The sequence below is a fragment of the Raphanus sativus genome, unplaced genomic scaffold (genome assembly GCF_000801105.2).
Source record: "Raphanus sativus cultivar WK10039 unplaced genomic scaffold, ASM80110v3 Scaffold0113, whole genome shotgun sequence".
Taxonomy (NCBI): domain Eukaryota; kingdom Viridiplantae; phylum Streptophyta; class Magnoliopsida; order Brassicales; family Brassicaceae; genus Raphanus; species Raphanus sativus.
In genome coordinates, this window is record NW_026615433.1 from 676 (window position 1) to 13,102 (window position 12,427).

General features: G+C 32.7%; 1 protein-coding gene across 1 annotated transcript; it reads left to right on the top strand.

Annotated features, from left to right (window-relative positions):
- Nucleotides 1–3,018: 3,018 nt before the first annotated feature.
- LOC130501185 (glycine-rich domain-containing protein 2-like) lies at nucleotides 3,019–6,019 on the top strand. Its single transcript, XM_056996051.1, has 5 exons — nucleotides 3,019–3,232; nucleotides 3,327–3,447; nucleotides 3,732–3,983; nucleotides 4,059–5,315; nucleotides 5,392–6,019. Exons 1-5 carry the CDS (start codon nucleotides 3,069–3,071, stop codon nucleotides 5,863–5,865), a joined length of 2,268 nt encoding a protein of 755 aa, XP_056852031.1. The 5' UTR covers nucleotides 3,019–3,068; the 3' UTR covers nucleotides 5,866–6,019.
- Nucleotides 6,020–12,427: the final 6,408 nt, after the last annotated feature.

Here is a 12,427-nt window from a genome sequence, read left to right on the forward strand (position 1 = left end):
TTTGCTTGTCTACTTAATAAATCAGATAATACAAAATTAAATCGGCTGCTTATTTGGTTCTTCATACAAAATTAAATGGAATTGTTGACAAGCTTAATCTGACATGGACATGTATTGTTAATTATTAAATTGAATGAAGAACGTTGGTACCAGAAACTCATCGTGGTAACTCATCATTTAGGCCACACAGCTAAATTTTCTGATAGATTGGAAAATTGAATTCCCCAATCGTAATGAAGATATAAATATCACAAATATGACACATATGTACCTTGCATGATTTTTGTTTAGTTTTACATTATGATTCTAGGACAGGTATTAGTCGGGGACATCAAGATAATGTTTGAGTTAGTCGGGGGCACTTTTATAAAAATTGAACTAGTTTTAACAAAAATGCTTAAAGAAAATCAAAATTTAGTAGAGGGCACATGACCCTATTGGTCGTAACGTACGTCCGCCACTGATTCGAAGCAAACGATTATGAGATATATTCCTCCCATAACATAATAAAATATCAATAATTAATTTCAACAACCATCAATGTATAAAGATATCAGCATTGCTGGAGTCTTTAGAATAGACGGTTGGTTTTGGCCGCTAAACACTGTGGTTAATTTAAAGAAAATGTAAACGACCTATTATCATATATAAATATCTAATTCCTATTTAAACTAAAAAAATATTTACTATTTTATAATATTTGTATATTTTGATTTGGTATAACCTTAATATGCATTAATTTTCTAAACATATTTAAAATATTCAGGACAATCAAAAAGAAAAATTAAAACTAGAAAATGTAACAAGAAATATAGCTACCTAAATGAGAACTAAAATCGAAAATTTCATATCCCTATCGAGCTTGAATTGAATTCAAACTTTTATCGAGTTCTTTACATTGTCATTTGAATCAAATCCAAAACCAAATATCTAAACCTAAACCAAACCTAAATTGAGAAATAACCTAACAACTCTTATGTTTTTAAACCAAAAACCAAATAACACAACTGAACCGAAACCACACTGAAAATCAAAAAATACAATCTGAAAGTGAATTAAAATTTAATAATTGCACCACATATATATATATATATATTAGTGAATAAACATACATATTAATAAATTTGTCGACAAGAATAATTCCACACTTTTAAGTGCGGGTTCTATCCTAGTTTTTTTTTATCAGCAAACACAGACTTACTTATATAGATTATGTAAACCAAATCGGGACAAACAATCCAGTAAGCTAAACAGTTAGTGATTTTCTTAAAATGTATTATTTGTAAAGGCTTCAATATTTTGAGACTCAATTCATTATTATTTTCTTACCAACCACTATTATTTTCTTAAATGACCAGAAACTGTTGGAGCGAGGAGACCTTTGATTAAATGTACAAGTGTACATCTGCCCTGCAATCCACATGTTGTGCCTTTTTGCTTAAGAGCGTGCAAACAAATATATAAGAATAAAACACAAGTAAAAGGAACTTGTAAAACTGCCCCACCGCCAAGGGAATACCTAAAAATGACTTGCGAGTGCGAATACATGGCCGTTGAATGCCCAAGAAAATAATAATTCAATTTACTATTCAAATTGATGATTAGATTTGGATGAAATTAATTTACATATTTATAATTTAAAATCCTAAAAATGGATTTAATACTAAGTTTTTATTATTTATTCTTGTACGGTTGTACCATAAATATTTGATGTTATAGATATGGATGTTACGTCCTTTACTTTTTTAAAGTTAATTTACTAATTCCTATCTACACATTGATCTATAATCAATTAGTATATATCAAAACAATCTATGAGATACTTCTAATTTTTTTTTTTGATCAACTGATGGTTCTAATCTAAACATGGATCGATGGTATGTTGACCCAAGATGACTTTAGTGGGCAACAATAGAACAAACAACCATACTTGATTTGATTTCGGGTGGAGAGATCTGTATAATGAATTTTGATTTTGTCTGATATGAAAAGGGTGAAGAATTAAGTTGCGTTGATTTCTCTCGGTGTGCTGCCACTACAAAAAAAACCCATATTGATAGCATATAACATTGTTATAACACGTTTTACTGAACTGCTATTATAGATTAGTATAATTTTTTTGAACCATACAATCGCACTAGATAAAAGCTATTGTAAAATTTCACTAAAAGGAAACAAAATTTGAGTTTTGGAGCCATACTTTTTATTAAGAGGGAATGAAAATTCAGTTTGGAGGCAATACTTAAAAAACAGTAGACTATTTTTCTATCCCTTGGTGAAACCATTACTCGAAGCATAGAGACTTGAACGAGAGAAAGAGAGAATCAAAGAAGAAATATGGAGAAGAAATCAAAGGAGACGAAGGTGAATATAAGGCACAATCAGGATCTCGTCTACTCTCTACTCTCTTCTCAGTTCTCTGAAATTGAAGATAGATTATATAATTGAATTATTTGTGGATTTCTGAGTTATTTTCCACTAGAATTTAAATTTCTTAAAATGCAAAAGATAAGTTCAAAAAAAAAAAACTCAACCTTGGTCATGTTGTAGGCATTGTGTTTTTTTATTGAATTACTTGTGGAACTCTTAAACTGAAAAAAGGCCACATTGTCCAGCAAAACTATGAACATGCTTTTTGTTCCTCCAAGGTCATTTGATGTGATCATGTCACGTTATTTCCAACTTTGAGAATTCTTTTTCTTAATTTTGATAATCAATAATTTATTTAAATTGATAAATGTAAAACCTAAGTAAAATTTTAATCGTAACTTCTGTGTAGAATGAATCAATGCCTAAAGTTAAAATAACTTCTTAAAACAAACATGGAAATGTTTACAAAAATAAAATAAAAAACGCTGCAAGCAACTTTGATATATAATAACGTATTAAATGTTGAAAATTAATTACAGAAGAAATCTGCTAATAATATTCGTAAGATTATTATAAAAAAACCCCAAAATTATAAGACGGACAGTGACTTGGTTAACAAGAAACCGCTATAAATAACGGCTTTTGAAAACTTCTCTTGTCAAACTCGACTCGAGTCTGCACGTGAGAGTTTGAAAGATATGGACAAGGAAATGGATCAAGAACTGGAGTGGCTCGAAGCTCAGAAGATAGAGATAAGCGTTGACCTCTTTTCTGCAGCCAAACAACAGCTTCAGTTCCTCGGAGCGGTTGACCGGAACCGGTGGCTCTACGACGGCCCTGCACTTGAAAGAGCCATCTACAGGTAACACAGCTAGGTTCTACTTATGATGAATCTAAATAAGTTATGGTTCTTGTTTCAAAACTTGACTAGTGTGGTGATTTTTGTTCTTGTTCAGATACAATGCTTACTGGCTTCCTTTGCTCGCTAACTACACTGAGTCTTCATCGACCTGCCAAGGACCATTAGTCCCTCCTCTTGACTGTGAATGGGTTTGGCATTGCCACAGGCTTAATCCGGTAACTCTTGATATTGATGATCTCAATTCTTGATATATCTACATCCTTATCCGGAAATCTTTAAAAACACGTCAAGATTCTAAATAAAGAAATACTACAGCTTTGTTAATGAAATTTGAAGTTTTGAACTAAATTCTGAAAATCCCTACTGTTAGAGTAAGAATGTTTTTTTTCAAAATTTCTACACATTATCCCAATTCAAAACACTCTGTTTTCAATAAAATAGCACTATACTCCAGGAGCAGCAGGTCGTTACATATAACCTATGCTGTTAACCATTTCAGGTGAGGTACAAGACTGATTGTGAGGAACTCTATGGGAGACTCCTTGACAATTCTGGCGTTTTATCTTCCGTAAATGGAAGCTGCAATTTACAAACTGAGAATCTATGGAAGAGATTGTACCCTATGGAGCCTTATGACCTTGACTTGAATAAGGCAATCTCAAAGCCAGAGGATACCTCAGTTCTAGAGAAACGCACCACCACTTATGATCTTGTTTCAGCTGTCAAGAGGCAATGTCCATTTTACTACCAGGTAAAAAAAATAATGTCATGGTCGCTTTTCTTGCAAAGCAAGGTTCTCTAATAGTTTGTATATCTTCTCTTACAGGTTTCAAGAGCTCATGTAGACAATGAAGTCTTCCTACAAGAAGCTGTGGCTAGATACAAAGCGTTTCTTTACTTGATCAAGAGAAACAGAGAAAACTCCATTAAGCTTTTCTGTGTTCCGACTTACGACATAGATCTTATCTGGCACACACACCAGCTCCACGCTGTCTCTTACTGCAAGGACTTGACCAAGATGATTGGTAATGTCTTGGAGCATGATGATACAGACTCTGACCGTAGCAAAGGTAAGAAGCTTGACACTGGTTTCTCTGGAACTACTTCTCAGTGGGAGGAAACATTTGGTCGAAGGTATTGGAAAGCCGGTGCTATGAACCGAGGTGACACCCCAAAGCCAGTCACAACTTCTCCTTATGTTTTCTTGGGAAAGAAGTTACCTGCGAAAGAGGATGCAATCAAGTTTCCAGAGGTGAAAGTCATTGAGGTTGTCTTGGAGATTGTTGGGGTCAAGAACTTACCAGACACTCATAAAGGAAATGTATTTATTGTGTTCAGCAAAACACAACCTGATTCTCTGTTTAACACTGAGCGTAACCTAACGGCTTGTGGTGAAAAGCAAGTTGCTATGTTCAAGTGTGAACCTACAGGAGAGCTTAGTTTCCAACTAATGTCTTCTAAATCTAAAACCTTATTAGGTTCTGCTTCTTTGTCGCTTTCTGAGTTTCTGTGTCCAGTTACTAGACTCTCTGTTGAGAAGTGGCTGGAGTTAACAACACCAGTTCAAAGGGGAAAGGCCATCTCTCTACGAGTTGCTGTCTCCTTCACTCCACCAACTCGTAGCCCCACAGTTCTACATTTGGTTCAAGCAAGACCATCAGTGAAAGACTCTTGTTTCTTTCCTATGCTTGGAAACGTTTCTAAGAGTTTTACACGAGTTGTTGATGAGACAGAAACAGAGTTGATCAGTCTCCATATGAGGAACCACAACAACGCAAGACAAGTGATTGGTGTGAAAGAGAGTGGTGAAACTCTTGTTCTAGCAACTTATGATGGGTGTGTCTGGTCTTTGCTTGAAGCAAAATGGTCACTTAAGCAAACAAGCAGTCTTGATGGTCCTGTCTTTGAGATTTTTGGTGTGAGAATGGTGAAAGTTTATTATGGAAGGAAGCTGGTGTATGAGACAAAACGTTGCGCGAAGCTAAGAAGTGAGCAAGATTTCATGACAGCTGTCGAATTCTCAAAGCAGTATCCTTATGGTAAAGCTGTGGGGTTGCTAGACTTGAAGTTTGGTTCTTTTGAGGTAACGTTTAGCAACTCTGAAACTCCAAAACGCACCGTTTTTGTTTACTTATTACTTTGTTTGGATGTGCATGCAGGCTAATGAGAGATGGTTGGTTTTACCTGGATTAGTATCTGCTTTCATACTCAATGATCTTCTTAAGAATGAAGGTTTTTGTGGAGCTGCAAAAGACATAGTCAAAGGTAATGGGATAACTGTGAAGCTAGAAGAAGAAACAATGATGCATGTGAACATCAATGGGGGTGCTAGGTGCTTGTCCAAGGAGCTTAACAGTGGGAACATGGTGGAAGAAGAAGGTGGTCATTGTGGTGGTTGTGGTGGATGTGGAGGATGTGGCGGTGGCAGTGGGTGCGGAGGAGGTGGTGGAAGATGTGGTAATATGATGACCAATGAAAATGTTACCACAGGTGGCGGCTCCTGCACTGGCGGTTCCACTGGATGCGGTGGGTGCGGTGGAGCCGGTGGAGGATGTGGTAATATGATGACCAATGAAAATGTTCCATCATTAGTAGCAGCAGCGGAAGCTCCCATCGACGCAGTTGCAGCTTGATTATTATTTAAAGAAAGAAAAACGATATTAAGTTTTATCTATGTGATGTTAACAAATGGACTAACAGTATAATAAAACTAATGAGATGTGTTGTTATGTGTTTTCTTTTCTTTTAAACATTTGTAAGCTGTAATAAAATATATAGTTAAACGTTTTCTAACAATGCATATATATATATTGTTCTTCAGATATAGAGATTTTCTTAAGAGGGATTAAAAATATAAAACTTTATAATATGAATATCATAGAATGATCATAGCAAAACTCGTCAAGCAAGCAGCAGCAATGAACCTGAACCAAAATTGCCTGAATAAACTCGTCTCAGGTGAACCTAGTTTGCGTTAGAGTTTAGTGAGGCATTATTTTAAAATAGTTTTTGGATAACAGTGAACATTTTCAGCATAAGTGAAGAGTATTTTGGAATTGGAAAATATAGCCAATAGATGAAAAGTTTTCTTAATAGTAAAATTGGAATTGGAAAATTAATTCAACCTTCAGCTTTTTCACTTAATGTGAGTGTGATACAACTGGTGAAATCTCCTTTACAGTATAATATTTCTTAAATTTATGTATTATGATAATCTCTCACTTTTGTCTGTTTGCATTTTATTTTTTTTTGTAACAATTTGTTGGCATTCAAATAACTTACTTTACATATAAAAACTGTTCACATTAAAAGAAAATATCGTTTCCTACAAATACACAAGACAATAACTAAGAATATGAAGTCAATTGATCTCCTGAAAATACCAAAATTTGAATCCATTAGCAGCACATCAAGATCAAAAGAAAAGAACATGATAATTCTGATATGAGCCCAGTCAGATAAATTACACTCAATTATGAATGTGAGGTATTAAGAAAGAGTTGTTGATGGTTTATGGTTAGTGGTAAAATAACAGACCACATAACATTAATCTTTTTTTTGTCAACTTGGATTTAAACATAATCGGTCCAACCCACCATATGCTTTGTCTCCCGAGACCTTTTCTGAACCCTTAAGCTATGTTTATAGTAAATTAGTAGTATTTAGTTATACAAATACAAAATAGGCTCCATGTATTCATCATTACTCATTACAAATCATTCTCTTGACTTGAGCATACCGACAGAAACTAATATTATATAGCATAACTTTAGTTCGTATAACATATACATTATTGTTGTTAAGTGTCGAAACTATATTTAGGGTCAACATATGGTGGTTATGATGTTCACCAAATCTTGAATTTAATTATTGATTGTGAGAATATGGAGAAAACATATAAAATTTGAAGTTTTGGTTAATAGCAGAGGGTTCAACTTGCAAAGCTATAAATGGTTTGGTCTATAGCGATTTACAGTTTAACCGAGGTATGAGAATTATTAAGACGTGTTTGGTAGCGTTTTATGAGATTAGTTTAAATTTTAACTTTATGTACTTTACAAGCTATTAACATATACAAATTAAACTCAAATATACGAGGAAATTATTATTAAGAAAGAAAAACATTATATAAACAAATATAAAATGTCCAAGTATACTGAGGCAAACATGCCCCCTTGTGGCCTCTTTGCTTGCGTTACATGTGTAGTGTTTAATTACGCGTAACCCTACATTATAATATATAAATTATGCATTGGGATAGGACATGTAAATTAATTATTATTTTCTGTATAAAGTATAAGATTTTGATTGATCCTAGCTAGTAGTAAGACTCACGAAATGTAAGTCTCTTTTGTAAAAATCAAAAGGTCGATGATTATTTTGGTCAAATCCATTAATTAAATACGTAATGAGAAGGATGGTTTTAATAATCTCACGCGACTCAATCTTATGATCTCTATTCTCTACATAATGGTGCACAAAATCTCATTGAAGTTTTGGTCAATGGAAAAAAATGATAGGATAAAATGTTTCTAATAAGCTTATATACACACATAATATATAACAAAAAAAAATCAATAACACGCAGATACATACAAAATTTATAGGAACATTCATTCATTATTTTTTGTTTATGCATATATAAAGATACAAACATAGGGTTGGCAAAGGAAAAAAAAATATATATACACACAAACATAGGATGCAAAGGTATGATATGTAGTTGAATGCCCTTCTCCCTTCCCCCCTTATCGTTGATGTTGTGAAGTCGATTGATAGGATAGATTCTTGATTGCGGAAGAAATTTGATTTTCAGCTACTCTGATTAGAAGACTAACTAGGACAACTGTACAGTCTCCTAGATTCAGGAAATACCGGCAATGCGGATAACTCTTTTCACAAGTTAGGTCTCTTCCGGTTAAACGGGATTGATTTCGTATATAACTAGTTCGTTATGTGGATCACGCCGGTTAGATTTGTTACATCGATGAAAAATATTACATAGCCGATAATTTTACTACCATATAAAAATACACGTCTAACTGCATCATTCCAAACCGTCTTATGAAATTCATGTTCCGTACCAAGCTAAACATTTCTTGTAACTTTTTTCCACAATTTGTATAATTTGCATTTTTTTAAGTTTACTCAAAGAACTCGAGTCAATACACTACTTTACACATGGCCTTCAGAACTTTTTACAAAGAATCATTAATAAATCTTTAATCAAACCGTTGGACCAAATAAGTTTTCACAGCATTATTAACACTTGATAATATAATATAATTAAAAAAGATATGATATGGAAATGGTACCCATTAACTTATTTGTTTCAACTCTTGTAAGATTTAATTTTGGATCTGCACCTGCATACGCTTGGTCATAGTGAAACATAACATGGCTTACTTTTTTTTTTTTGCTAAATAACATAGCTTACTTTAACATACAGAAAACACACATAGCTTAAAACGACATATTTATAGTCAAACTCTTTTGTAACGATTTAAGAAGAGTTGAGTAATGTTTTGATATGAGTTTGTTGGATGGAAACAAGATGTTTTTATCTTCTTCGATTAAGAGTTAAGCTAGAAATATTTGGTCACTGTAAAAATGACACGTTCGAATAAATCATATTAATGTATACTTGTTGTTACCTGTACAATGAACACACATGCATGAAGTCTAACCGTCTAAGTAATGACCCTTGATAATATACAGTACACATGACGTCTAAGCAATGTTAACACTTAATACAGTGACAAATCATATTAATGTATACTTGTTGTTACCTGTACAATGAACACACATGCATGAGGTCTAACCGTCTAAGTAATGACCCTTGATAATATACAGTACTTTAGACAAAAAAAAAAAATACAGTACACATGAAGTCTAAGCAATGTTAACACTTAATACAGTGACAGAGACGCCAGTTTTTAGGTTTTGAATTTCGGGCAATAAAATTATATTTAACATAAAGTGAGTAAATAGTTATGAAAGTAACTGGTCCGGGTAGAGAAGGTTTCGTCGATAGAAAAGATCGTCTTCGTCTCCCAAAAACCTATATTTAGTATCTTGCACCTTCTCATGCATACCACGTGCCACAGGGCTCCTCTACCTCCACTGAATAGTTTTTTTTTTTGGACAACAAATAGCTTTTTTTCAACCGCTAAACAGAGCGCCTTTTGCGAAGCTATCATGTAAAACTGTTAATTAGGATCAAATTTTAGATAACCTGGTAAGAAGTTTATTCATCAAATTTATTAAGAACATTAAAGTGGTAGTTTAGCAGCTATTTAAATCATCTTTGAGTTCTGGGCCTTCTTGTGGCTCTTGATAAATCTAGATCATTAGTCTAAACTTAACTACATGAGACTCGCCGAATTTATACAGGCATATATGTGAACTTTTGAGTAGCTTTTTCTCGGCCATTACAGCCAAGTCAATGCGTCAAGAAAGAACATTAGTGAACATGTAGTTACAACGATTTGATTATATGTTGTTTTTAATATATGAATTATAATAAAACATGAGATTAAAAAGTAAGAACCGCAAGGAGAACATGTAGTGTAATAAAACACGCTTTTTTGTTCAAATAAAAACACTCATATGCATTGGCTTTTGAATCAAATTTTACAAGTTGCATCTTTTTAATTAATAGGTACTCCCTCCGTTTCAATAAGATTCATGTTCTACGAAAAAATTTCGTTTCAAAAAGATATGTTTTTATATTTTCAATGTATTTTTGTCAATTAATATTAAAAATTATGGTTTTCAAAAACATTAATTACATGTCTTAAAATAATTATTAGTTTAGAAATATAGGAAACATAAAATTACAAAAAACTATGCAGTAATAATTATATTTTAATACTTCATTCGTTTCACAAAGAATGTCACTCATACACTTTTCACACATATTAAAAAACTCACTAAAATGCAATATTTTCATTAATATCAGATATCTAACCAATAGTATTTTAGATGAATAGATTTATTTATAAAATCACTGCATTTTGCAATTAATTTTGAGCTGAAAATTTGTATAAATTACATTAGTATTGTAGAATGACATTCTTTATGAAACAAGAAAAATAAGTTAAAGTGACACTTAATATGAAACAAAAAAAGTATGTTTTTTAATAAATGTGAAAACCCTATAATATGTATTATTTTGAAATGGAGAGAGTACCATGTATAATTGGAAACCTAATTCAAATCTAATATCCGTAGAATTTGATCTCAATTCTCTACCAGCATAACAAACAATTAACCTAATTCACATTTATTATTTGCAGTTTGTTTTAACAATCGCCATTAAACGACCAATGAGTACACTTCTCAAGAATGGCCCTGCTCAATCACACACAAATTTGCATATTTGCTAAGTAAAAGTTCAAGAGTTAAGGAAAACGTTAATTTATTTACATGTCCGCTCTGGCCACTGGTGCGTCTCGCCTAGACGCTCTAGATTAATTCAACAAATGTTTAAAATGTTTTATTATGGTATAAGATGGTTATTTTAGTGATAAACTAATTATCATAATTTACAAGGTATATGATTCGATTCCATAAGTCTTTATCCACATGTCGAAAGAGTATAGTCCATATATTTAAATTTAGTGTAATAGGTTTGTTGGAACTTGGAGCTGTGATAAATAAATTATGCATGTCGTTGTGAATATTTTTAATGTTTCCACTGGTTCTAATTGAAGTTTTTGGACGGTTGTTCTGCTGGTTCATTGTCTTTCATTTTTTTTATGTTGATACCAAATTAATTTTGGATATACAACGACAACAAACTAACAAATGAAACCATAAATAAAAGATCACATAACATGAGGCATTCTAAATCTGCAAAAACATCATCACCCCAGTTACAAAAAAAAAAACATCATCACCTATAATAAATACTCTATTAAACTAATTGTCTTGAGATGATAAAATGTAAATGGTAACATGGTATGTTAGCTGTAGTCTATAATTATACAATTCCGCTATATAAGAGACTTTCTTTAGTAATGTTTAAACCATATATATGTATTATATGTTTTCACTTCGGATCAACATACTATATAGAAGTTTGGTAGTGTATATGTTTTCGGTGCGGCACATGGAGAAGAAAGAAACAACCAAAATGTTCTGAAACATAGGGAATGTGCGATAATTAACTATACACTTACAATATTTAGAGTACTGAGATAAATCTAGTGCTAAGTCCTAACAGTATCTTTTGTTATGTCCTAAATGTTATATACCTCCAAATCTTCTTAATTAAACAACAATATTCATTCAAACGACAAGATATTATACATATCAAACGGTGTCACTGACACCCATCCTTTTGGCGAGGAACATAAATCTTATGTAGTTGCCAGAAAATGGTTTACATAATTTATTTTGACGACTAAAAGTTTGATATTGGTCAAAGAAATAGACAATGTTATCAAGTACCAGATATGTAAACCCATTGAGTTCAGGTTTTACACCGTAGACATTAAAACACGTGAAGCATCCAAATACATGTGTGAATCAGTGCATGCGATGTGTACGTTAAAAGCTGCTGTAGAACATGTAAGACGAAATGGAAAAAGTGCTAGAAAGGCATAAAAGATAAAAATGGACCGACTCACTACGACAAAATTTAAGTAGAGAGTACACACATACTCAGTAATGTAGCTGCTACGGTTTAGGCGTCTCTCTGAATAAAGATCATCTTCTTCTCCATTCATTTATGATGTTCCCTTATCTTTTACTCATCACATTTAAATCCAACCATATTCATCACATTAAACAGTACTAATAATAAAAAAGTTCTTCACTAGCTTTGAATAAGTAAATAGCAATTAATTTTAAAATAACATATGAAATTTTGTGACTGCGTGGTAAATTTGTTCATCTCATCTTCAATATTTTAACTAGAACACTTCGATTATATAAAAAGAGTACCATCAACTATATTAATCCTAGTGACAGTGAACTACACCAATTATTCGGATCTAGAATACATCAGTAGGCTGGTAGGGTAGGCTGGTAGGGTGAGTTTTTTTTCCTATATTTACTCCTGGGGAAACGCCGCCGGATCTCAGACTATAGCCAAGAACGTTAGACGAAGACCAACGCCAAGCAGTAACTTCAAAATTTAACAGCTTTTTAAAGGTCATTTTTTTTTCTAATTCTTTTTTGAAAATAACA

What these genes read in the sequence shown, in the direction of transcription:
- LOC130501185 (XM_056996051.1), top strand. Translation starts at nt 3,069, where the DNA reads ATGGACAAGGAAATGGATCAAGAACTGGAGTGGCTCGAAGCTCAGAAG. An exon ending in ATTGCCACAGGCTTAATCCG is followed by an intron (nt 3,448 to 3,731) that starts GTAACTCTTGAT and finishes TAACCATTTCAG; the next exon opens with GTGAGGTACAAGACTGATTG. An exon ending in TGAAGTTTGGTTCTTTTGAG is followed by an intron (nt 5,316 to 5,391) that starts GTAACGTTTAGC and finishes ATGTGCATGCAG; the next exon opens with GCTAATGAGAGATGGTTGGT.